The 25,864-nt window shown below is 39.9% G+C and overlaps 2 protein-coding genes across 5 annotated transcripts in view; one reads left to right on the forward strand and one right to left on the reverse strand.

The window, feature by feature from the left end:
- The window catches only part of SEPSECS (Sep (O-phosphoserine) tRNA:Sec (selenocysteine) tRNA synthase), a 26,146-nt gene extending 24,961 nt beyond the window's left edge, over nucleotides 1-1,185 (reverse strand). Inside the window, exon 1 of one of the 2 annotated variants that reach the window (XM_037390591.1) lies at nucleotides 1,025-1,185. Coding sequence is in view for 1 of the 2 variants with exons in the window: in XM_037390583.1 (XP_037246480.1) it covers nucleotides 450-563 (114 nt within the window). In the remaining variant the exon portion in view is untranslated. Of the gene's footprint in view, nucleotides 1-449; nucleotides 607-1,024 lie in introns of those variants that run through there. The other variant, XM_037390583.1, reaches the window with a different exon arrangement.
- On the forward strand, nucleotides 533-25,854 carry PI4K2B (phosphatidylinositol 4-kinase type 2 beta). Of its 3 annotated transcripts, none has more exons than XM_037390603.1 (10): nucleotides 533-883; nucleotides 8,367-8,524; nucleotides 13,110-13,310; nucleotides 13,808-13,939; nucleotides 15,317-15,470; nucleotides 17,060-17,127; nucleotides 17,632-17,731; nucleotides 20,423-20,556; nucleotides 21,617-21,676; nucleotides 24,261-25,854. In XM_037390603.1, the coding sequence occupies exons 1-10, from the start codon at nucleotides 562-564 to the stop codon at nucleotides 24,432-24,434; spliced, it is 1,503 nt and encodes a 500-aa protein (XP_037246500.1). In that variant the 5' UTR covers nucleotides 533-561; the 3' UTR covers nucleotides 24,435-25,854. The 3 variants fall into 3 exon arrangements, with proteins under 3 accessions (XP_037246500.1, XP_037246510.1, XP_037246520.1); XM_037390613.1 differs by lacking the exon at nucleotides 533-883 and adding an exon at nucleotides 3,877-4,265; XM_037390623.1 differs by lacking the exon at nucleotides 533-883 and adding an exon at nucleotides 3,878-4,151.
- Nucleotides 25,855-25,864: the final 10 nt, after the last annotated feature.

The following is a 25,864-nucleotide window of genomic DNA, read 5'->3' on the forward strand; positions in this document are numbered from 1 at the left end:
AATATTTTAGTGTTTAAAAAAACCATTCTTTAACTGTCTGCTGAGCTTTTCTCGGCGAATGCACAACCTAAGGCAGTAATTTTTTTCTCCCAAACAAGGCCTTTCACTTCGGGGCTCCCTAAGGTCTCTGCCACCGCGGCAAGGCCAGCTCAGCTCTCCCGAGCCGCCATGCCCGACGCCGGGGCAGCGCCACGGCGGGCTCGAGAGCGCCGCTACAGCGGGGCGGGAGCTGCAGGGGCACACCGGCGCGGGGCCCGCCGCGCCCGGCAGGCTGCGTGCTGACAGGGCCGGCCCGGGGACGCCCCGTGCCCCAGCCGGGAGGGAAGCAGGCGGGGCGGCTCCCCCCCCGCGCCCCGGGCCAGCCGCCGCCCGCGGGCGGCTCAGCGCCGCGCTCCCCGGCTCCGGGGCCCCGGCACGGCGGCCGGCAGCGGCGGGAGCGGCCCGGTTACCTGCTCCAGCAGGGCCCGCAGGCGCAGCTCGTGCGCGCGGCGGCCCTGCGCCCCCTGGCGCACATAGGCCGCCGTGACCAGCCGCTCGCTGCAGCCGAAGTTCTCCGCGTTCATGGCCGAGGGGCGGGCGGCGGCGCGGCTCCCGGCGGCGCGGGCCCCGGCCCCTCCTGTTGCCGCCGCCGAGCCGCCGCTCCTCCTCAAGCGCGACCGCCGAGCGGGCCACCCGGCCAGCTCCCGCCGGAGACCGCCTGGGGCAGCGTTGCGCATGCGCCGCCGGGGCCCCGCCCCTCCCCTGGCGCCGGCGGAGACCGGTCCCGGCGGCGCCCCCCGCAGCAGGGCCGGGCGCCGGGCTCCCTCTGGGGGAGGCGGGCCTGTGCCTGCCGCCGCCGCTGAGCATCGCCGTTTTCCGCGCCCGGGCGCGGTCCTCCCGACAGGTAGCCGGCGGCCTCCCTCCGTGAGGGGGAGGCGCCCGCCAGAAGGCAGGCTTCTTGGCTTGTGACGAACCTGTGCATGGGTTGTTCCCCCCGCCCCCCCCCGCCAAGTTTAGCGTTAGGCTGTTGAGAACGGCCACGTACCTGCCCTTAAGGTTCCTGTCAGGGAAGCGCCTTTTCCGCTCTTCGCAACGTGTCCGTGAGCAGAGGTGGCGGCGTGGCTGCCCTCAGCACGGAACAGCGGCCCGCTGGGTGCAGCCGCAGCCCAGCCCGCCCGCCGGGGCTGCGGAGGCAGCGCCGAAGTGGCGTTACAGAGAGAAAGGCGTGCAACTAGGAGACGGCTAATCTGCTTTTTTTTTTTTTTTTTTTTTTAACATTTACATTATTTGGGGGGAAAAAACACAGCAGCAGGCAATGTGGGGCAAGGATCGGACCTTTGCTGGGGATTGCCAGCGAAGCCTCAGCAGGTGGAAGCTCACCGGGTGCGCAGAGGCTCCTCAGGGCATCTGAGTGCCCGCCGGCCCCCGCGGGCGCTGCGCTCTGGCAGGCGGGGGAGCTGGCAGGTTGCCGTGTGCCTTCCTGAAATAACCGGTAGCAAGCATGCAAAAACTGAAGAGGTATGCAGTGCGTTTGTTCCAGTGTTTAGTTTTAACCAGCCTGTACTGGGTCAACAGACTTCGTTTACGGTGTCTTACCTGATTCTTCTGTTTTACAGTTTTGAGCTCTGACGGGTAATTAACGTGTGAAAAGTACATAGTGACCATGCTGCTTCTGTAGGTTTCATTAGCCTGATTAGGATCTTTCAGGCGCTCTGACAGAGCAGTCTTACCTGTTTGAACTGTTGGCTCAGACTATAATTAACACAGTTTCTTAGTCCTGTTGAACAGAAAGGAGCTTCGGAATTGAATTGTCCCGCTGCTCAGTCCCTGCAGTCATGCTGCATCTGGATTGTCCCCACGTGTCGCGTTGCCGGTACTGTAGAAATACCGAACAGCTCGTCACCGCGGTCTTTATTTTGAAGTGTCACAAGAGGGCGCTCACCTAAAGCTTACAAGTGCCCCACGGTGCACGTTTTCCCTTCTTTTTCCACTCCAACGTTTCCCCATAGTACTCCGGTACATACTATAAACATGACAAAGAATGCTCTGTGGATTAGAAGGATAGAGACAAAAGTGTTAGCGTGAGGAAAATGATCCAACTTACTTGCACGATTTAATTGCTAATAATTTTAATCCAGGTGGCTAATTGAGAGTATTAGCTAATCAGAATTAAAATTAATGGTTTCATAGCAATGATGGTGACGTGTATTTTGTTTAATTATGAGCCGCGGTAGTGTTTGAACTCTGCAGCACTGAAGATTGAGGCAATGTAAAGATTTTGTTGGATCAAGGCCTGTGAGCAAGTAACAGAATTCTCATTGCAGTAGAAGATAAAAACTAAGTTAACTGCATTTAGACATGCACTAGACTAGCAGGTGTAGAAGATTCTCTAAACCAGAAGAAATAACTCATTAGCTATTTCATTTTTTGGTTCATTCAATAGAAAGAACTTTCAAACTTTTTTTAAAACCCATGGATGGACTGGTTAACAGAGCATTACTGAAACAGCCACAATGCACTCATAACTAATACAGCTAAAGGAAGACGGGGTCTTCCTTAATGGTCTGCTGGGCAAAATGTCAGACTTCTCCCATTTTAGTCTGATCTTTTTGTTTGCTTCATGCAGGAATTAACATCTGTATAATTTTCTGTATGGAAAATAACATCCAGTCGCTGTAACCTTCATATACTTGTTTACTGGGCATAAAATGGCTATTCATCTGCAGTCACAGTTGACTGTTCATTTTTAATAGAAAGGAATGGAAACAGAAATGCAAGTGTGAACAGATTTTATCCAATGTTACAGATATTAGTAGTTACATAAGTAAACAACCATTTAATTCCGAAGTCCACTGGCTGACAGGTAACCTGAGACAAAACAAACACAAGTCAAACATTTCAGTAAGGTTTTATTTTGTCAGTAACCAAGCAAAGTAATTTTCTTTCTGTGTTCTGGGTTATGGACAAAATGAATCCTTGTATTATGGATAATTCTAGAATAATGAAAATTCAGTATGTGCAATTATTATTTTAGCTGAGCACTGGTTTGCTCTCAGTATAACCCAGAATCCCAGTTGTCTACAAGTACTTCATACGTGTATCTTTCTCCCATATTTCACCAAAATCTTTTTGAGTACTGCATTGAGGAAACCCCCTCCTGTACAGAGAGGTGTGGGAAGAGGGTATCCACATCAAAGTCTGATGCAGCATGTTGGGGTTATAGTGGTATTCTTTTTCTTGCAATTAATAACAAGGATGGTTGCGGGAACATGGAAATAACGTCAACGTATTCATAGTTTTCACATATATATTTTTAGGCTTTGTTTTGGAAATCACCATGATGGCGTAGAATAATGCCTTTTGAAGTATGGGGAGGGAGAGCAGCTGGCTAGTGGACAGCGGTGGCCAGGAGACAAGCCTGTTCCAGAGGGACAAGTAAAGCCAGTGTCGGGGATGTTCTGTTAAGTGACTAACAGTGAAAAAAAAGACAAGTACGGAGGCCTTTGGCTGTGATTTCCCGGAAGAACGTTGAGCGGATCTGAGGCTGTCTTAAGCCATGTGCAGACTAACACCAGCTGACCGCAGCACCCGGTGCTGGACGAACACTCGCACCGGTAGATTTGGCCCCCGGCCGAGGTACCGCGGGAACCTCGCCGCACAGACTCCGCCGTGCCACGGATACGACGCCGCCGTGGGGCACGAATTCCTTGCACACCGATGTGCTAGCCCCGTGACTGGTAGCCGGCCTGGAGATGAGGCGGGAGCCCCTCCCGACCCCGCCTCAGCCCGGCGTCGCCGGCTACTCACACGCGCGGCGGCTCGGGGGCGCCGCTGGGGCCGCGGCCCCTTTAAGGCAGGTAGCGGCGGGGGCGGGTACCGGCGCGCGCGCAGGCGCGGGGGCACGGCGGGCGCGGAGCCGGCTGCGGCGGCGGAGCGTGCAATGGGCTGCGGCCGAGGGGCCTGAGCCCGGCCGGCGGCGCCTCCCGCCGCGCTTGGGTCCCGGCCGCCCATGGCGGAGCCGGGTGCTGAGGAGCCCGATGAGCGGCTGCTGCTCCTCGCGGAGCCGGCGCCTCAGGCGGGGCCACCCTGGCGGGGGCCGCAAGGGGCGAAACCCGCCCCCGGCGGGGCTGTGAGGCTGTGTGGGGAGCTGGGGCCTGAGGAGGAAGACTCGGGTGAGGAGGACTCGGGGCCGGAGGGAGATGGAGAGGACGAGCCTCTCCTGCGGGCGTCGGGCCGCGGCCGCCGAGCGGGCGCCGCCTGGGACAAGGGGCCCAGCGCTGCCGCAGGTACGGCCCGGGGCCGCCGCCTCCGCCGGGCGGTGCTGACCGGGGGGGGCGGGCAGCGGCGCGGGCAGGTGGCTTGGCTGGCGGGGGAGAGGTGGCCCCTGCCCTGCCAGAGGGGCAGGGAACGTGCCTGTAGGGGCTGAAGTACCCGGTGCCGGCTCGAGGTGTCCCGTTCCCACAGAGAGCTCCTTCGGAGCGTTCCTCGGAAGGCACCGGCGCGGGCGGTAATGGCTCGGCGTTGCAGTGCCGCGCCTTTCTGTGCGGGGCTGCCCGAACTCCTTTACACCTTCAAGAGTGTCTCCACTGTTACGTCTCCTTGTTCTCTGTCTTCTGTTCTGTTGGGCTTTGCTTTGTTTCTGTTATGGTTTTTGCAACTTTTGGCTTTACAAATTTTACAGACTGTGTTCTGTGGTGGGACCGGCTGCTGCTTCCTGCACGCTTGGCGAACGCTATCGAGTTTTCTATTTGCTTCCCCTATTCCAACAATTACTTGCTTGTGACCCCTATCTTTTCATCCTGTAAAAAAAGTTTTATTCTGTTTCTGTTCTTGGCTCCGGACATCTACTCGCTTCCTGGTACTGTCACCTGTATTAAGAGTTTTAGATGTGAACTCTTCTGCCCCATTTTTGGTTTCATAGAGAACTTGGCACTTTCCATGTTTTGAAACCCAGTCTTGAAGAGAGAAAGAAATGTGATGAGAAAATGCAGAAATGCAAGAACATAGTTATTGATTTGAAAGGAAGCGTAACCATGGCCGTTATCTACTTCTAAATATAAGGGCAAGACAATAAACTAAGCAATTGCTTATTTTTATTTTTTTTTCCTTTAGACTTTCAAGCATTCAGATTCTGTGCAACTTTGTAAACAGATGAGATGTACATCTAGGAGAGGTTTGCTGACATAAATCTGTGGACGTCTATCACTTAGTAGTGTTTGCTGTTGTAACTTTACCATAGGATTTCTTGCCAGAGACTGGTAAAAATGGTTTCTCTTGCGACAACAGCATATTAAAAACAAACAAAGCCCCCATCAATTTAAGCAATATAAGTTGTGCTAGTAACTTTTTTAGCAGCCCCATAGAGCTTTTGCTAGTGCGCTGTGTTTAACCATAAGAAAAAAAATTTTCTCATCTTTTAACCAATGGTCCCAAGCATAGACCAGACGTGTATTGCAAACACACCCTTGAAGTGTTAGAGTTCTGTCTTGTTCCCATGAGACTTGAGGTGTCTTAATGAGACAGCGCTTCTAGCAAAACATAGCAGTTAATGCTTCAGAGCAGAGACTAGAGCTGTGGGTCTTGCACCAGAGTGCAATTAGCGTCGTGAATGCAGAGTACTACTTGGGATTTGCCCCAAGAGTATGTAAGAAAATCTCAGAACTCTGATTGCATCATCTCATCTCTTGCTCATGTTTCCTTGTTCTTACCTTTTGGTTTCAGGTGGAACATACGTGCAAGAGATGTTATTCATGCATGTTATTGCAATGTGGAGAGCGTTTTCAGAATGGAGTTACTTGTCAGAATATAAGACTATAGAAAAAGATGGAACTGGTTGAAAAGACTACCTTTAATTATGTTAATGTTAAAATAGTATAAAGCGAGTTTAGTATTGACGGAGTTCATACATGTTAATCTTGCAAAGTGTAGTAGTTTAGCTTATGTCATGTTAATTTGATGGAAGAACAGATTGAGGTGATAGTATTTGTATCTTCTTCGGTGTGTCCTCACCATTCCACTATAGTGGCTTCACAGCATTAGGCCTTGTCCAAACTAATTTGGAAAAAGGGATTGGGCTTGGTAGGTAGACTATGTGTGCGCGTGAGAGCCCTGGTCTCCTGAGTGACAGTTTAATGAGAAGAGTAGTTTTCAAGAGCGGCTGCAAGAAAAATCTTGATTAGTTACAGTTGTAAGTTTGGAGACTGTACTGGGAGTAGGTTGCAACTATAACATGCATTCACAGCGGAAAACTTGGCTAAAATAATTTTCAGGGAAGAAACCAAGTCAGAAAATGCTGCCACATTCAGGAAATACTAGCTTCAATAAAAATGGCATATTTTCACATGGAGAATGTTGGTAAGCTGAAAGAAAACTTCTTAAAACTGCCAGTTTTGTTGTTTTCAGCCTATATGTTTTTGTACAGCCACGTCACTGTGGTAACAGAAGGCTTTCTAGTAGCACGGTAGCAATCATAACTTTTAAAAATTATTTTTCTCCTCCTTGAGCATGCAGGATAATGTGGTTTGTTTGGTTTTAATTTTTTTTTAATTGAATATATTTTTCCTGTAGATTATAATTTATGTTAGAATTTCCTCAAGACAGTGAGACTCTTACGGTTTTTAGATTCTGGAGTGAATGCACAGAAATTGAAAGTTGTCTTCTGCATAGATAACTTCAGTCCCTGTTATGGACAGTTCATCTGTAGGTCCTCTTCATCTGGAAGATCAACGTGCAGAGCAGCTTCATATGGATGTTGCATTTTCTTTGGTAACAGTATAATGCACAACACTGATTTTTGCATTTGCTGACAAAAATATATAGTAGACACAGCTCAGCTGTGTGATGTGACATTTCTCATGTAGAGATAGTTGAGGCTTGAATATGGAATAAGAACCACAGATTCAAAGTGACTTTTCCCATAAAAATAAATGTATTGTGGTTTTTTTGGTTTATTTCCCTAACTCGCTTAAGTACACGGTGACGAGGAAACTCTAGAACCCTTTCTCTTGGTTCTGAGACTCTATGAAATAAAATTCATTGATTGTCCCCGGCAGTCCCAATAAAAGCCTTAAAATAAACTGTAGTTTATTGCAGAAGTGTTGGCCATGTAGTCTAACAGATTCTGATCTAATGGGCTGTAGCTGATCATTAAGAATGAACTGTTACTAGTTTTTAAGGCTTCTCTTCATGTTATCAGCTTAATACTAAGGTTTTTGTGTGTTTTATGCTTTTTAAGTCTTTTCGATTTGGAAGCTGTATTATTTGTGGGTGGTTCATGCAAGCAAGTGGTAGTGTTCTAGAAAACTTCAGTGAATGTCGTATGCTACAGAAAGGTGTTCCAAAACGTCAAGAGCAATTTTTATTATTTATTTTTTTATTTGGCTATCCATAAACTGTTTAGGAGTATCTTTTTGGAATTAGTTCTGTCAGTTGTTGTTCCAGAAGTATGTATGTGTGTTATTTTAGCTTAAGTTTCTTCAAGTGCTGAAATGGGAACAAGGCGACTTTATCTGTGAATGCTTAATTTAGAATAATGCAACTGTTGCTGAATGCAGAAATGAGCCCTAGTGCACAGACCCATTAAAATGCACTTGATAAGAACATGGAATAATCCTAGCCCTAAAAGTAAGGTACGAACCCCTGCAGTTTGAAAACTTGCAAAGAAATAATTTGGAAGGGTTTAAAGGACGGTACAGGTATTAAATCTTGGCAACTTCTTTTTATCTGGCTAAATGTTTTTGGAGAGGCATAGAGTTTGCATAAATGCCTGCGTAGAGCTGATCTTTTGGTCAGTAGTAAAGAAATTCTGCAAGCAGTTGATAGTATTTAATATTGGAATGGTGATGGTATCCAGTACTTCACTGGGATATTAGTGCTGCTAATTGTTTTGTGAATTACTTTGTTGTGTTTTAGCAGATAACAAGCATGTTACCCAAGCTGGTAAATGAAGGGTATGATGCCATTCTAATAAGTTAGTGGGTAATGGACAGTTTACTTTCAGATAGCTTTCCCTGAAAAATACTACAAAAATCTTAATAAAAATGGTATGTAAAATCATTAGCACTTTTTTAATAGGTATGATTTTGAAGGTGGTTTTTTTTTCTTTATGGGCTTCCTTATATAAATAAAAATATTCGAAAAATGTAAGCACTTTGCAGTGGTAGTCTCGAATGAGTTGTTACAGATTTGGCTGATTTACCTTAAACAAAAGGTTGATTAGACATGGGTAAATCGGTGGGAAAACTTGCACTGATTTAATGGATCAGATTTTTTAGCCTGCTATTGAATGACCACAGCAGGAAAGGTTGTTAGCTTTTCAGTACGTTTACTTTTGTTGTTAATTTGTAGTACAAATTACACTTAAGATTGCCTGTTCTCTTATTTTTCAGGGCATACAGGACGTACTGCTGATATGAATATATTTTTAGATGATCCAGAATTTGCAGAAATTATTCTGAGAGCAGAACAAGCTATAGAGTGTGGAGTTTTTCCAGAAAGAATCTCTCAAGGATCCAGTGGAAGTTACTTTGCCAAGGATCCAAAAGGGGTGAGCATGTTACTGTGAAGTCAGAAGCACTATCAGCAATGAGTTTAACATGGAAATTTTAAAATTCTATTTAAATGGAAATCATCTAAATAAATTGTTTAATAATTTAGAGTATGCCAAAATCTGTGTTGAAAAAGCAGTGAGAGTAATACTTAGATTTCTAACTATGTCTTGCTAAGCCAAAATAACTATTATTTTTCTGTTGCAGTTTTACCATGTTTTGAATTATCTGCACCAAAGAAATGTGAAGAAAATAAAAATAACCTCTTTAACATGTGAAAAAGATTCAGGAATTCCTTTGTGCAGAATCTAACATCTTGTTCTTTGTATGTTTTAATTGATTTTTGACACAACTGAGCTTCTGATTTCGGTACTGCTTAAGTTTCTTTAGCCAAGCCTCCTATATTATCTCTTTTCTTTTTACATAGTCTTTTATTTAGGTCATGTGTCCTTCCTCCTGCATGATTGGTAGATAGGCAAGAAGATCAGTATAAACAGATCTACCTTTTTACTTGCATTTGTCTGCTGAATCTTAACTTGAAGATTTGGTTTCCCCTCCCTTAATGGTAAATGGTACCTTGAATAGTGATCATCAAAGAGGTATCCTAAGATTACTTTGAGACAGAGAAGTAATGGTTACCTGAATCTTGCTTGAAAAGCAACATTTGGTTAGCATTACTTTATAAGAGAAAATTATGTTTCAGACATACTTTCACATTGTCAGTTGCTTTGCGGGATTCTTGCTGTTGTGTACAATGCTGCTTCAGATTTTCAAACTTTGAATTTCACCAGACTTATTTTGGCAGACTTCTTAGACTTCAGGTCATTTCCCTACTTCAGTAGTTTAATTCTTTGTAGGTATTCAAGTTATATGCTTATATGTACATGCTCAAACTTCAGATTGTTTTTAAATAGGTTATTTAGATTAGGATTATGTCTTATTTAATATGAAATAGGAAAAACATGAGAGTAATTGAATACTGGTTTAAATCAATACTTTTCAAAACATTCAATGCATGGCGTGTCTGAAGAGTAGTCTACAGTGTTATGCTAAATATGCTTTAAAGCTGGTTAAGTGGGTTTTTTGGTTTTTCCTAATGCTGTGCAGTCGAGATCTTTTATTCTTAGAAAGTTAGTTAGTAGAGGAATTTCTAGGAAAAAAAATCATGTTTGTGCTGGATTTCTGTATGTGCAAATTTGCACTTTTTTGGTGACTAGCAAATGCCTGGGAGACTGACTGTGCCCTGGGGCTAATAAGAGAGTACTTAACAGATCATTTTTGTAACCATAGTGTTTTGGATGGAGCGCCTTATTTCCTTGTTTTTTAGGTGGTGATCTTGTTGGTTTTACTTATGTTTTTCAGTGAAGTGTTAGTTTTGCTCCTAGGAGTGACTTGCCCTCCCCTTTCATGCAGGTCATTGATTTGAATGTAAATATTTTGCAGAAATGAAGATAAAAAACCCACCATTTTTTTTATGTGGGCCAGAAAAACTTCATTGCAAGATACGAAAGTATTTGCCAACATGGGATTCTGAGAATAATACCAAGTTCCTAGCTGACTTTCAATTTTGCTTTTATTCTTTGCGCTAAATTTAGAGCTTATCTAAATGTTACCCTTATTAAAGGTCTGATAAAACTTAATTTTGTCACTAGTGCAACTCCCATTTTTGAAATGGATTTCACATCCTGTTTGATGGTGTTGCATCATTCAGACCAGTTTTGTGACTTGCTGCTGTTCTTCTTGAGTCATCTTCTCTTCCTTATGCTGGGGAAGAGCTTATTAAAGACATGCTAAGCCTTCTTACTGGTCAGCTTCTGAAGCGTTTACACAAGCTAATGCCAAGTTACAGGTAAATAACCAGTTTCCATTAGGTCATTTTATTTGCTGATTTGGGTCTGCCAGAAAGATAGAATTAAAATTGCCTAATTAAAATTAACTTTATATATTTATTGCCATAGTTGTGTACTGATAGGAAGCAGTTCAGTACTTAAGCAGCACTTGTTGGAGTGTTGAATATTTCTGTATTTGTTGTTCATTGTGTAACCAATAAAGTAAAAGACGTGACTCTTACAAACTGTTCTGCAGCATGTTTTTGACAGTTTAGCTGTTGGCAAGTTGATAATGCTAATGGAGTCAGTCTAGAAATTAGGTTTTAATTTGCAAAATTAAGACTGGCCTTGGTAGTTTTTCTACACATTGAGTTTTCTGGGACTACTGTGGTCCTCAACAGCAGTGGCTCTGTAAAATTGAGCAAGGTTCTGACTTCAGTGAAGCCTTGAAAACCCTATCTAGATTTGATAGTATAGCACAGTACGGTCCGGGCAAGTAATGAAATGAGCTAAGCTCCCTTTTAAAATGAGCAGTTTGTAGGAAGTATTACCAAAAGAGCAAATCAGAAAAGAGGTAACTAATGGTTTGGCATGTACTACCAAGTACACCATGACGTTTCTGGGAAATGAAAAGCTGCTAGCTTTGTTTTGAGCAGGTAAATATGTATGATTCAATAGGAAAAAATTAAATAACTTTTTAACAATTCTAAACCTAACATTAGAATTTTGACTAAACTAGTATACCAAGTAAATTCAGTCTCCAAAGTGTTGTGGTTTTAAAAAGATAAAAACAGTAAAGTGTTCAGAGAACATCCTGGCCTTTCACATTACGCTTACTATAAATATTCTATATGCAACCTTTTGTGTAGGTCTAAATTGAATTGTGTCCGTGGAGTTGCATAGAACTTGCTCATGATTTTGAACATAACCTTAGAATCACAGATGACAGCATATCAAAACCAAGAGAATTTTAGTCAGTTTTTTTCCTGCCCCTGTTGATAGGAACCTGATTTTATAGGATGAATGCAAATGGTGATATTTTGTAACCTATCTTTCCTGGTAGCTGATGGGAATGAATCAAAATAGATGGACAGGACAGGTGACGCTGCTCATGCCTGGTGTCTTGTGTAATCTGTTTACAGATTGAATGAAGTAAATTCTCTGTAGTTTGTCTTGGGCAGAGCAAGATTGTCTTGGACAATCTTGGACTAGTTAGGCTGTCTTGGACAAAGTGGGTGAAAATTCTTTAGAAGCTAGAGCAGCTAGTCAGGTCCTCTCCCTAGTCTAGTTGAATCAGCAGTTACTGAAGCAGAATGTTAGTTTCTGACTGCCAGCAAACTTGCTCATGACCTAAGAGTGTAAACCAGCTAGTGAGTCTTGGTGCAACAATAGGCAGTGTTTAGCTTAGAGGTACTCACTGGTTTTTTATAAGGATTTGGCGAAGTACTATTATGTGAAAATGGTTCTTAAGCAGTTGTTCTTAAATATATATTAGGTAATGATTTGATTTACTTACTGTAGTCCTGTGAGAAGGAATGAAGATACAGCATTTCTGCAGCATTTCACTTGAGCTATAAAACAGGCATTACATGGACTTTATGCACTAGGCTAAAGTTTATCATAGGCAATTGGAAGGTTATATATTTTAGTGTGGTGATAATCTTGTGGTTTGAGGTTAACAAATGTAGAAACATGTGTAGCAGGCACCTTGAGAAATCATCTAGTTAATGCCTGCACTGTGGAGCAGGATCGTTTTAACATGATTCTTGATGAATGTTTAACTAACCTGTTGTTAGTGGCATCCTGTTTTGGAGACTCCACAACTTGGCAGACTGTTCCAGTCTTGAGCCACTCTTAAAGTTCAAAAGGTTTTTTTTTCTTTGCAGCTTCTGTGCTGTGATTTAAGCCTGTCATTTCTTGGCTCCTTAACAGTAGATGTGTTGTTCCTTTTTTCTCTATAGCAACCTATTACCTAGTTCATCGGGCCCCATTTTCACTCAGGCTAAACTATCCTAGTTCATACAGTCTTTCATTATTCACATTTTTTGTGTTTTTCAAATTTCTCCAGTTTGTTAACAGATTTCTTGAAGCATGCTGTCCAAAATTTGACACAGTACTCTGAGTAATTTTAAGCTTTACTACATGTCTCCAATATAAATGATGGCTGATACTGTGAACCATTGTCAGCTTTGAGTTGAGGAATCTCCAGCAGTGGTAATCCGCACCACGTTTTGGAATTGCAAACTGCAGAATGCTTTGATCCATTCAAACTTAAAGCAATAGCTAAAATAGATACAAAAGAGAGAACCTGACATTTGATTATTAGCATTCTGTATGTTTGTTACTTTCCTGGAACCATTATGCCTGTCTGAAATATCTTGACAATGAGTTAATTGGTGGGCCGAAAACTATTTTTAAAACTACTTCTAAAACCTCCTTTTTTAAAAACCTTAGAATATAAAAAATCACCCTATATTCTAAAAAGCTGTGCTTTTTAGTTTTGAAAAACTAGTAAATGTTAGCTGGTTTCAATTTTTCTCTTACAAAGAGCTTGTTCTGAATTTGTACTACTTCTGCACAAGCATTTTTTGATAAATTTATTTGGAATACCATGTTTGTTTTATTATTTTGTCATCTAAAAAGAGCAACTGTAAAATGTGATGTATTATATCTAACTAATATTTCCAAATAACTGATTTACAAAATAATTTCAACTCAAAGTATTCATACTTCAATTTTGTATTATTTATCCTAGAAAATTATTGGAGTGTTCAAACCAAAATCTGAAGAGCCTTATGGACATCTAAATCCAAAATGGACCAAATATTTTCACAAAGTTTGTTGTCCTTGCTGCTTTGGCAGAGGCTGCCTCGTTCCAAATCAGGGATACCTCTCTGAAGCTGGTGCCTATCTTGTGGATGACAAGCTGGGGCTTGGAGTTGTACCTAAAACTAAGGTAAAAGTTTAAATACAGGAATTATTTAGTGCAAAAAAATGTATAGTGATGGATTTTTCAGTCTCTGGACTGTAGTTGTAGAGACATCCTTGTATATCATGAGTTATTCTCAAGTCATTTGTGAACTATTTCAGGTCCAAAGACACGGTAATTTGGTGTAGAAGTAGTGACGGTTATTTTTGTTTTAAAGGAGTAGTATGAGATCTGAATTGAATCTCTTCTTTGGAACCACTTCACTTCCTAGCATTTTCTGACATGTTTGTGCCTTATGTTTTGGTGAGATGCAAAAATTGCAAAAAGCAGCATATAAAGATTTCCTTTTTCTTTTGAGATACGTAAAAGAGCAGCTATTCCCCTTTTCATATAAAATTTGTCTGATAGAAGTACCTGATGTTTCCTTTTTGCTTTTTTTGACAACTGTGCATGAAATTTACTGTAACTTTATAATTGAAATAATGAGGAATTCTGAGCTGAGTTTTTAACTTTCTTATTTTAAGGTTGTCTGGCTTGTCAGTGAGACCTTTAATTACAGTGCAATAGATCGTGCTAAGTCAAGAGGAAAAAAATATGCTTTAGAGAAAGTGCCAAAAGTTGCTAAAAAATTTAATCGAATTGGACTACCTCCTAAGGTAAGATGAAAAATAAGCAATTTGTGTGTTTCCTGATTCTTACACAAAACTTTGGAGTAAAAAAAAATAATCATAGTTTTCAACAGGATTTTTCTTCTACTGCTGAGATTACCTATCTATGAGTGACTGAAGTTTAATAAATATGACTGTTTCTGTGCAAAATCTATCCACTCTGTCCATACCTTCATTTTAACTACTTTAATAATCTTGCCACCTCTCATTTCAGTTTGGAGTTCAGCTTTCTGCTGGAGGAGTAACATGTTAAAATGCTGTGCATCTCTCACTGGTTTTTTTTTCTTCTTGACTGTGTAGTACACTACGTTTCAGTGTCATGTTTTCACATTGTTTGGTTCTCCCCTGCAATATATCTCGTTCTTTCATTTTTTTAAAATGTCTCCCGCCCCCTTCCTTCCCCCCAATCTTTATTATTTTTTCCCCTTCTATTGGTTTTTATTCTTTTAGGTATGCTGTTATCTATTCATCATACCTTCCTTTAATCTTGCATGCACTATTCTACTGACTAATACCTTACATCTTTGTTGCCTAATGAGCTTTATTGTATCCCCAAAATATTGCCACAGTATTCTGTTCCTAAACAGCTTGGGTAACCCACTTGTGTCAGTTCCCAGGAATTTTGATCCATGTGACATACGTTATGCAAGCTTGTATCAGCATCGTTATTCCACATGCTGTGTGTTTATCCATGTCTCTGCACGTGTGCATCTATCTGCATTTTACTTCTCAAATATAAGTGCTACTTTGAATTTTAATCTTGTGCACCTCTCCTGTTGCCCATATGTATACAGTCTATGCTATCTGTAGTTTTCTTCCCTGGACTCTTGGGAAATGTTTAAGCCATTTTCATGCAGGAAGTGTTGGTCTTGAAAAAGTGGTTAATGCTGCTGTTCTCATCAGTGAAACATACAAGCTTTTCAGAGAGGAAGATTTTTCCTCTGTAATTTTTTGGTGAGTTTCCTGTTAGCTATTGAACCAAGTGTTTCCAATGAAAAAGAGAAAAGATGTTTCTTTCTCTTTGTTTCAAATACTGCTTCTAATACGGAGTGTTCATATATGTTGAGCTCTCTGGCTACATTTTATTCCTGGTGAACTGGGTGGGTGCTTAAACAAATACTAAAAAAACCCCCGTAACAAAACAAAGCAAAAAAACCCAACAGAAAAGCCCCTTATGATATGAGTATTAATTTTTTTTAGATTTTTAGGAATGGCAGAGAAACTACTTAGTAATCTTTTTTTTTTTAATGTCATACTTCGTGTTCTGAACTTTGAAGGTATATAATCAGTTTTTCTGTTAATGTTAAGATTAGTTACGTGACCTATCCAAGTGCATTTTCCAAATGCAGTTTCTTTATGTTTTAGGTTGGCTCCTTCCAGCTGTTTGTTGAAGGATATAAGGAAGCTGACTACTGGCTCAGGAAGTTTGAAACTGATCCTTTACCTGAGAACACAAGGAAAGAATTTCAGTCACAGTTTGAAAGATTGGTTATCTTGGATTTTGTCATCAGAAATACAGGTATTTGTTAGTGTCTCTTGGTATCTATCTATTTTTGTGAGGCAGAAATGGTAAGCAGTGCTGGCTGAAAGCTGTTGCTGAAGGCTTCTAATGCATTTCAGATGCTTTTCTCACAATTTAAGGCCAGAATGTTGCATTTTAAACTTAAACGTTTACTCTGGATTCAACATTAAATAATGCAGTATGATAGAATCCAAACAACACTTTTTGGCTGTTACTTGGTCTTTTTAAGCAATGTAGGAATTCAAGAACAAATCTTTCATTATGCTTTAATTCTGTCAGTAGGCTATTAACTGTCTGTTTCCCCTGATTTAGATAAGGCCTGGTGGAGTTTCAGGAACCATAAGAAAAGCGATGACTATCATTCCTTTTATGCTAAGCTGGAGGCAATAACAGCACAGTAACACCAAAATAGTTCATATTCATTTTGACTAGGCACTGAAATACAACTGTGATGTGTCTCAGTTCTTCTGCATTCTTGTTTCTTTCACTCAGAAGCTGGGATTCTTCTGTTGATTATGTAGGTGATTTATTTCCTCAAGAATCTAAGGGCAGTTTTATATTTAAAATACTTTCTTTGCTGCTTTGTCAAAGTGGGTGTCTACTCTTCTTCAGACATACCAGCTCTAGTGCATTTTCCTTAAATTCACTTATTAGAAAGGAATCCAGCTGAAAATAAGTCACTCTAACCCATGGCTTTTTAGAAGTAAACTAAAGAAAAACATTTCATAGGAACGTAATGCTTTCTAGCTGCTACTGTGGTCTGTCACTTTATCAGATAGATCCTGGTGTTTCCAAACGATTACTGCGTCCTATGACATTCTTAAAATTGTAAGGAATATACTCAAAATACAAAACCTTATTACATGGATGATTTGACCTTCATCTAATATATCTAAACATGACAGAACATGAAAATCTTATGATGGATGTTTAACTCAACATAAGGGAGCAGATGACAGAAGGATTTACAGATCCATGCAATCATCTTCTATGTGAAAGACCTTATGAAAGACCTTATCGAAGCCCTCGGTGTCTGAATTTTGCCTGAACAGTGCGGACATTTTCAGCTTCTGAAAGGCTCTTAGGCTTCTTTTCCCTCTTAATCTTTGAAGAGTTTTTCTCCATGCAGTCAAACATCACAGTATCTATAATTTTGGTGGGCCTTTCCCTTTCCCCATCAGCATTAGAACAAGCTTAAAAATGAAGTCACTGTGGTTGCTGCTGCTGGTATCCTTTTCCCCATGAAAAGTGTACACTATGGCCAATCTTTCTGCATGAAATGGATGAAAATTTTTTTCTCTTAACTTTCTTGTTTGTTTTGCTGTATATTCAGCCAGTTGGGGAAACTAAAGCAGGAATACATAAAAGAATGCCTGGTAAATTTTTAGTCTTTTCAGTAAATCAGTTGCCTCATACATTTCAGTAAAACTAAAATGCATGTATTGTGATGGAAGAACCTTTGTGAACAGTTTTGCCTGATGTCTTTTGGTAAATTCTCAATTTACAATATTAGTTGTTGTATATCACTTTAGATGATTTTTTTTTTTATAAATGACATATTGTGATATGCATTTTCCTGTTTAAAGACAGAGGTAACGATAACTGGTTAGTCAGGTATGAAAAACAAGATGATGGACTTGATCTATCAGATAAGGTAAGAAAACTGTACTGAGACATATTCTTTACATTTTTTTAGTTTTATAGTTTGGTCTTGGAGGGGGTTAAGTGCCCGGCTTTAACCCTGGTGCATGGTCTCAAGGAATATGATAACTGAAAATTATTCCAGGTGAAATGAATGGAAAAACTATTTGGATTAGGCTAGTCAGGATAAAACAGTGCTAGAATTTATTTGTATTGTTCTGTATTTTTTTTCTTTACTAGCTTGGGCTATAATAATAGTAAAACTGCCCACTGTTGCTCAAGCATGCTTCTTCAGCTATTTGTATGATGTGCTTGTTCTGTATTTGGGAGAAGGGCTCCTTTTTAATGGTGGCAGAGTAAGAATTATATCTGCTGGGGTTTATCTGTATACTCCTTTGTATTGAGCTGACTTCAAGCAGTGAAGCTAAAAAGTATATTATTCAGTATTTGTTAATGTATTTCACTATTTTTGTTAAGCACATAAGTATCACTTAACTTTTAAATATTCCTTCCATAGGATAACCAGTGGACTGTAACTAAAGAATCTACTATTAAAATAGCTGCAATTGACAATGGTTTAGCATTTCCTTTTAAGCATCCTGATGAGTGGAGGGCATGTAAGTATCACATTCTTCAGTCCTCTTCCTTTTGGAGGAGGAACTTCCAAATAAGTATTTTCTTTATTTGGGTTGTTAAGTATTAAGAAACTAAGAAATCATCAGTGTAGTCATATGTTTGGGTTTTGTTGTTTGGTTATTTTAAATAATATACTTTTCTTCAGAAAGTTAGCAACAAATTCCAGTTTTGCCATGGCATATGTGACTTAGTCCTCTTTCATATTTTTTTACCCATATACCTTTTAAGCAGTATTAATACATGGATATTCATAAGCATACTGCTGTATTTAAACTGACTGATGGTGGAACTGGAAAAAATTCACATGGCGCTTCTTGTGTGTTTTCTTGAAAAACATCTGAGTGCAAGGATATGTGAGTTGTCTCTCTTAATGGCCAAATTTCTATTTCAAAACAAAGGGTACTGTTGTAGGTGAACAAGTAGATGAGCTATTTGTTATTTTTACTTGTTCTCAGCTTTAGCTTACTTTGTAAAAGTTAAAGCTAGAGTGCTTCTGACCACATCTCTGACTACTTATAGTTTAGAGCAGGGGTCCTCAAACTTTTTAACCAGGGGGCTGGCGCGCGGATGCAGTGGCAGGCAGTTATCTGTGGCTGCTTGGTTTCCCCCCCCAGCCCCTGGCGGGGGGTGGGGTGGGAGGGTCTGTAAGTACCAGGGGCTGGATTGAGGACCCTGGGGGGCCGTATCCGGCCCCTGGGACTTAGTTTGAGGACCTCTGGTTTAGACGGAAGTGCCCAACAGGGTTTACAATTATTTCTGTGGGCTGTTAGCCAATCAAGTGATTATGGCAGTTAAGTGTGGGCTAGTTTTGCTGTTAAAAGGCTAGTTAATTACTCCACCCAGAGCTCTGCATATCTTGATAGTCAACAGTTACTGTCCTACATATCTCTTGGCTACAGTCACTTCTGCAGCTGTTCTAGAGACATGGCAATATTGCTTATTTTATAACATCTTTGACTTCAGCATCAACAGTAATAAACCTAGAATTCCACTGGGCAAGCGTGTGACAATTCTGTAAAGGTAAAACTTGTAGCGTAATGTTGAAAATGGCAGGCTCTTAATGGATAGAGCAAGTTTTCTTGATGAACAGAGCTGATGGGTCATCAAGGATAACCTCCTCAAAGCCAGAGAACAGCCTATCCAAAAGGCAGGGGGCTGGTGTAGCATGGAGATGAACAGGGAACTCCTGAGTGAACTGGAACACAGAAATTGAGTACATTAAAACCAAGCAAAACAAGATGGACTCCCCTGGAAAAACAGACTGTCCAAAAGTGCAAGAATGGAGTCTGGAAAGTCAAGGCATAGCTGGAGTAAAGCTAGCAGAGGGTATAAAGGGCAACAAGAAGGGGCTGAGTAAATTAGAAGTGAGAGTGGAACTGAAGAAAAGTGCAGCAAAGAGATAAAGGCACAAGGCATAAGAAAGAACAAGTTATTCAATGCTGACTTTGCCTCAGTTTTCACCTGTAAAACTTGCTCTCAGGCTCTTGGGTCTCAGAGCTCATAAGCAGGGCCTCTGGGAATGAATCATTACCCAAAGCAGAAGAAAGGAAATGGACATACAGAAGTTCATAGGTGTAGATGGAATGCGGAGTGCATTGGAAACACGATGGGAGCTGGGTGTTGTCGGTGTGAGGCAGTTTTCTCATCACTTGAAAGACTGCAGTAATGTGGGAGATGGCTGATGACTAGAAAAACAGTATTGCGTCCATCTTAAAGAAGGGCAAGATACAGGGTACAAGGTAAGCCTAACCTTAGTCCCTGTGCAGATCGTGGAATCAATCCCCCTGGAAGCCATGTTCAAGCACATGAAGAACAAGAACATGATGGGGAAGCCAGCATGGATTTACCAAGGACAAACTGCTTGACCGACTAGACAGCTTTTAATGATGACTGGCTCAGTAGATGAGGGGAGAGCAGTGAATACTGACTTTCCTTGACTCTGGTGAGGCCTTCTGTGTGGTTTCTCACAGTGTACTTGTAGTGAAATGTGACATATGAACTTGGCAAACAGACTGTGAGGTGGGTGGAAAACTGGCTGGACTGTCAGACTCTAATTGTGAGCAGTGTTAGGAAGCTCAGTGGGTGGCCTGCTACTAGTGACGTTCCTCAGTTCCTGCAACTGATACTGTTTGGTCTCTTGTTTTACATCTAGTAATACTAATGACTCCTACCATATTTCTTGAAAAAACTGTTTGATAGCAATTGTATGAAAAATCCAAAATGTTTTTCTCAACACACTTAGAATAAGGCATTTTATTAAACTAAAAAATTTATTAAAAAGTAATGGTACTTTTTTGTTAACACTTCAGTATGAGTCAAACGTTTGAAAAATTTCTATTTGATTGCAGCCATTAATTTACTCCAAAGGAAACTGCATTACAAAACTAGAAGGCTTCTACTGTTGCTTACAGTGTTTAATTTACATACCTTTTTTACTTATTGCTTCAACTAGATATTTATTACTTAACATATTTTCAATGTTTGGAAAAAAGGTTAGTAGCTGTAAAGCTGCTTTTGTAACTGTAGCCAAGAGGTATACCAGGTGACAATGTTGTTAAAAATGGTGTTACTGAGAACTCCTAGTAGGCAGTGGAGTACTGATCAGTGGTAAGCACCTGCGAATTTCTTTTTTGCCTGTTGGTAATTTTAAGTGTACTGTTTTTCTGCTTTAGATCCCTTTCACTGGGCTTGGCTTCCTCAAGCAAAAGTTCCTTTCTCTCAGGAGACCAGAGACCTAGTTCTTCCTCGCATTTCTGATATGAACTTCGTACAGGATCTTTGTGAAGATCTTTATGAACTATTTAAGGTGAATCAAGTGCTTCTTTGAATTGAGCGTTACCAAAATAGCTAATACCTCTAATAGAACAGTTAGATGGTTTTTCTTTTTATGAATTTAACTTGGGTGTCATAATACTGCACTATTTTAGTTTTAACACTGGTGTGGTAGAAAGGGTTTATATAGTTAAGAGGAAGCTGTGTCACTAATGTGGCTAATTGATTATGTGAAACATATATAGAAGGTAATCATGTTTTAAGATGAGCTGATTACTATCAATTAAAGCTAGTTAAATTCTGTAGCACAAATCTATGTTAAAAGTCCATTTAGCATACCTGTGGTATGTATACATGTAAAATAAATGGTAGTAACCTGAGGAAATCATGTATTTAATGTAACTTAAAGTACCTGCATACCTTTCATATACTTAATTCTACATACCTACGTTGTGTGAAGCTGATTCTGAAATCTTGACCGTATTTAAAGTAAGTCAAATTTACTGTATTGACACATAAAGAAGTGTCCTTCTCCAAAACATTCCATAAATAATTGTCAGATGTTCAAGTGAAATAATCCAAATCATCAGGATGGAAAGAAATAGAAATTTTAAACTTTTAATGAAAATGCAGCTGTAATGTCAAAACTAGATCCTGAAACACATCTGCCATATTTGCATCTTTGACTCGATTGTATTCAGAGTGACCCTTGGTTGTCTGTTAAACCCTGTGAAGTTAAGTATTTAATAAATCTGAAGGAGGAAGTGTTCTTTAGCCAGAGTAAAACTGAAAGACAGAGCAGTGTAACATCATGTGATGGTATTAAGCCTACCTACTAGTGTCCTGAAGTGGTATCCACTGACGTATTTCACTTTTATGATGTGGAACATCCTTCATTTTTACATATGTAAAAGTGCTGCAATAAATAGATTTTTTTTTTTTTGGTGTCATACTATGAGTATTTGAAGCTTTCAAAAACTGTGTTGCTAAATATGACTATGCATATTATGAAATTGATGAATTTGCATGCTAAATATGTAGCTAAAAATAAATGGGTCATTTTCTATAACAACTGTTCATTTTCTCCAATAAAGACTGATAAAGGATTTGATAAGGCTACTTTTGAAAACCAAATGTCTGTTATGAGGGGGCAGGTAAGACTGCTTTTTTATATTTTTATTTATGTATTTAATTTGTCATCACTTCTCAGCTGTTTTCTTAGAGCTACAAAACCTGACTGCTATTGCATTGAGACACTTGAATGTATTGTCATCTGAGAAGACCAAATTTCTTTCTAGAGTTTGTTCTTATTTGGATATAGATGGGACAGCAGAAAGTGTAAATTGATAATTTTTTTCACTTGTATAGATTTTCTTAATGTAATTGGGTTTTAATGTTTCTGTGGGGGATGGGGAGGACTTAATACCTATATATTTTTAGAAAGTATTTTAAAAGTGAAACACTGGAGAAGGATCATAAACTTGGATAGAAAACTTGGTTGGTGATTTTGTTATTAAAATAAATGAGACTTTATTTTGGAGGGTTAACTTGGTTATTGAAATGCCTCTCACAAGAAAGCAATATTAGGTAATAACATTTCTTCATCCTAGCAAATGTCAGGAACCATACTTGGAACGAATCCAGTCATTTTCGGATTAGAAATTTGATGAAAGTTGTGTTGGGTCTTTTCTAACACTGAAACAAGGGAGGGAGAAGGGTTTCTCCATCTTCTTGATGTTTTAAAATTTAAGACTGGTGTGATATACTGGAAACAAGCTTTAGCTAAGAACAAATTGTGTAGTTCATTGAAGGCATAAAATAGTGATTTGTGAAAATGTAAGGGAATTGGACTAGATAAATTAATAGTCCCATTTGCCCTGAATTTATTGCATGTGACTCCTCTGTGTTCATAAATTCAACATGGATAGTTTAAAGCTAGACATTCACAATTTGTAGAGTGGCTTAATCCAACCTTTTCTCTGTAGTTTCCTGTATCAAGAAGTATGTCGCACAAGACTGCAGCTCTGCTTACTCAAATATAATCCTAGTTAACATTAGTTACATGTGGTGGCTAAAAGCCAGCAGACCTTAGTTATTACATTGGATTATAGGAGTTATTTTAGAAAGAACTTTCCTGAGAAGTTTGTGCAGTCACTGGAAGGTCACTTTTGAAGTATTCATCCATTTTACACTGTGTTAAGTAGCTTTTCTGTGATGAGACATTTGACTATAGGGAATCTGTTATTTAACAAAAAGATTAAGGAAATAACCCAGATCTATATAATTGAGAGAAGTCTTGCTAAGGCTGTCTAAATTAATTTCCTACTATAAAGGCTGCATCTGGTCCCTTTCTTCACACCTTTTTCCTTGAGGTGGATTTCAAACCTTTGAGGGTTTTGGTTTTGGGGTTTTTTGTTTAGTTGGGTTTTTTAAAAAAAACTCTCTAGCTATACAAGGATGTGTTTAGCTGTGGAAGACTAAGGTTTTTAGGTGTGGACTTGGGGAAGAAATACAGATAATGATTTATTCTCGGACATGACTGGAAATCGGCAAATGATGCCTTTTAGCACTGATTTTGGACTTGCTTTTGGTGTAAAAGCAAAGTATGTTACAAGGTTATTAAAGAAGAGTTGGATATCTAGATCACATAATGGATTTATTCAGTTAAGATGAATTTGCAGTATAGCCAAAACATCTATAAATCCTTTAAAATGAAAACTCTAAGAATTAGAAAATGAAGAATCTAGTTGGTGAACATAAGGAGTCTGAAGAGAAATATGTCTTGCAGGTAAGGGGCAAGGTCTTTAAATCTGGGGTCCAAAAGTACTTAGAACCATAATTTTGTGCAGTGGGGGGAAAAAAATATTGGGAAGGGTTTCAAACCAAAGATAAACGATTCTGTCAAGAATATGGAGACTAAACAACCAGGTAACACAGATGTATGAAGGATTGCCTTAGAACTTAGAAAATGTAAATGTCAAATGCAGTTGCTGCAAGAGCCAAATTACAGTAAACCATGCAAAAGACTACCTGTCAGGGTTCTTCAGTCATGAAAGTGCAGAATGAGCAGGGGATCATTAAGTCACACAAGGAAGAAAGGGGCATTGTGCAGGGGAGAAAAAGGCTTAATATTAAGGATAATGCAAGTGTGTCACCAGAACTGAATTGAATACTTGCCTCAGTTTTCAGCAGGGTAACATTGAACGTGGGGTAAGTTATGAGGGCAGTTCATCAGCACTGAAGTTTTAGAAAGAAGATAACAGAATCCTGGGAGCTGAGGGTTAAATTTGGATCTTAGCACTGGGTTTGGTTTGGGTTAATAATACGGCTTCGTATCTTCTGATACGAAAATAATTTGTAGCTAAACTTCTGGCAGATCCTATGTTAAATACATGTTGATTGCTTTCCTGCAGGTTTCCTTCATTAAAGGTGCAATGCTCTTAAGAGATGTGCTAAATTTAAAATGGCGTTAGATTATTTTTTTGTCTGTAACATTTTCCAAAAATTTGGAGAGGGTTGCATGAAATATTCAAGAAAAGAAGGGTAGTCAGAGAGCAGTAGGATGTCATAATATAACCAAATAAATAAAAATACTTCTACTTGCAGTAGATCTATTTAAAAAGCATTTGATAGCACAGTCCTCTACAGAATTGGTTTAAGACGGGCATCTAAATTTGTAAGCTGGTTAGCCATGGATTTACTTGTGTGCCCTCACCTTACCTGCTCTTACTCTTTTAGATACTAAACCTTACTCAGGCGTTAAAGGATGAAAAAAGTCCCATTCAGCTTGTTCAGATGCCACGTGTGATTGTGGAGCGAAGTAGCACTGGAAGTCAGGGCCGAGTTGTTCATCTGAGTAATGCATTCACACAGACCTTTCATAGCAGGAAGCCTTTCTTTTCCTCCTGGTAGCATCAAAAATACATGGGAAGAGTAAGTTTTTCTTAACTTTAGAAAGCTACTTCGTGTAAAGGCTCTGCAATAATGTACTTCTGCTGTATGCCAAGAGCTCTGACTGCCAACACCTCAGAACTTAAATTCTAAAGACTTAAGAAATGTATTTTGAATGTAATAAAGGTTTACAATTTTTGTGTCAAAATTGTGAATTCTTATGTCAGGGAACAAGAACTTGTCCATACTGTATTTTTATAGGCTAAATTAATGTATTCTGAATAAGGGAAGATACATGGTTTGCATATGCTGAGAAACTACTTTTGAATACAACAGGAATTCTTTTTGTTTAATATAAATGTGAAAACCTATACCCTATCAATTTCTTTTGATACGGTCATTAAAAAGACAAAGTGCAGAATGTTATCTTTGATTGTAAAAATGCTTTTCCTTGGAATTTTTCTTGTATTTTAAGCTACTTGAAAAATGCACTAAAAAAAACAAAACAGTTTGTCTTTGACAAACCAGTGATAGAAATGGAGAAGGGGAAAAAAATGCTCTAAGTAGGTTTTTTGCACGTGGGGACCAAAAACAGTTTAGTTGAATTATAGCAAAATTCAACACAAGTACACACAGTTCCTACTGTGACACAATAAACTGAGTGTACATTTCAGAGGTTGAAATTTCACCTGTAGCTTTTAGAACTTGTGAATTTAAGCACACGTATGGAAAGTTGTGATATTTCTTGATAGAGCCATCACAATGAAAGAATTGCACCATGTTGTTACAGGTTTGTTTTGCCATTTGTTGTAATAATGTGTTCATCGGTAGTCACCGAAGTGATTCTGCACCGTTAATGACAGAAATGCTAACGTGTTCATCACAGAGCCAGTCTGCCTTCTAAATTTCTGTGTAAACACAGCTGTGTTTTTTTGGACCAGAACAGCCACGATAGGGCCGTAATACATGGAGCACAGAGCTGCTGTTGTGCCCTGGGCAAGGCCGTGCCCACCTTGCCATTAGCGTTTGTTTAAGTTACGGAGTTGAAGACTTGATGGTCATGTTTCTCGATCTGTGGCTTATGTAACATGGCAAATATTCTTATTTTAGTAATTTTCTGGACAGTTAGGAGGGGGAATGGGAGGAAAATTGCTGCTTTTCTGGAACCTTCAGTATTTCAGACACTACTCTATTTTGTAATTCTAAGCAATACTGCTGAACTCAAATAATAAAATGCTTGTATTTTACTTATTTTTGAGTAGATGTAAATATTAATGTAGCATGCCAGCAATTTACATGACTAACTGAAACGTTTAAGCCTTAAATGTAAAGCTCACTGTATGGTATGAAATAAGACTGACATGATCGCCTTTATAAGCTTCCCATGATTGTTTATCCAAACGGTTTATTAAAAAATTAAAGATAGTGTTTATGTACCGGACACGCCTACT

The sequence above is a fragment of the Falco rusticolus genome, chromosome 1, assembly GCF_015220075.1.
Source record: "Falco rusticolus isolate bFalRus1 chromosome 1, bFalRus1.pri, whole genome shotgun sequence".
Classification (NCBI taxonomy): domain Eukaryota; kingdom Metazoa; phylum Chordata; class Aves; order Falconiformes; family Falconidae; genus Falco; species Falco rusticolus.

Bases quoted from the DNA above. Each gene is read 5' to 3' on its own strand.
- PI4K2B (XM_037390603.1), top strand. From the start codon at position 562: ATGGCCGAGGGGCGGGCGGCGGCGCGGCTCCCGGCGGCGCGGGCCCCG. The intron at 13,940-15,316 runs GTAAGATGAAAA...TTTATGTTTTAG, and splicing joins GAATTGGACTACCTCCTAAG to GTTGGCTCCTTCCAGCTGTT. The intron at 20,557-21,616 runs GTGAATCAAGTG...TCTCCAATAAAG, and splicing joins ATCTTTATGAACTATTTAAG to ACTGATAAAGGATTTGATAA.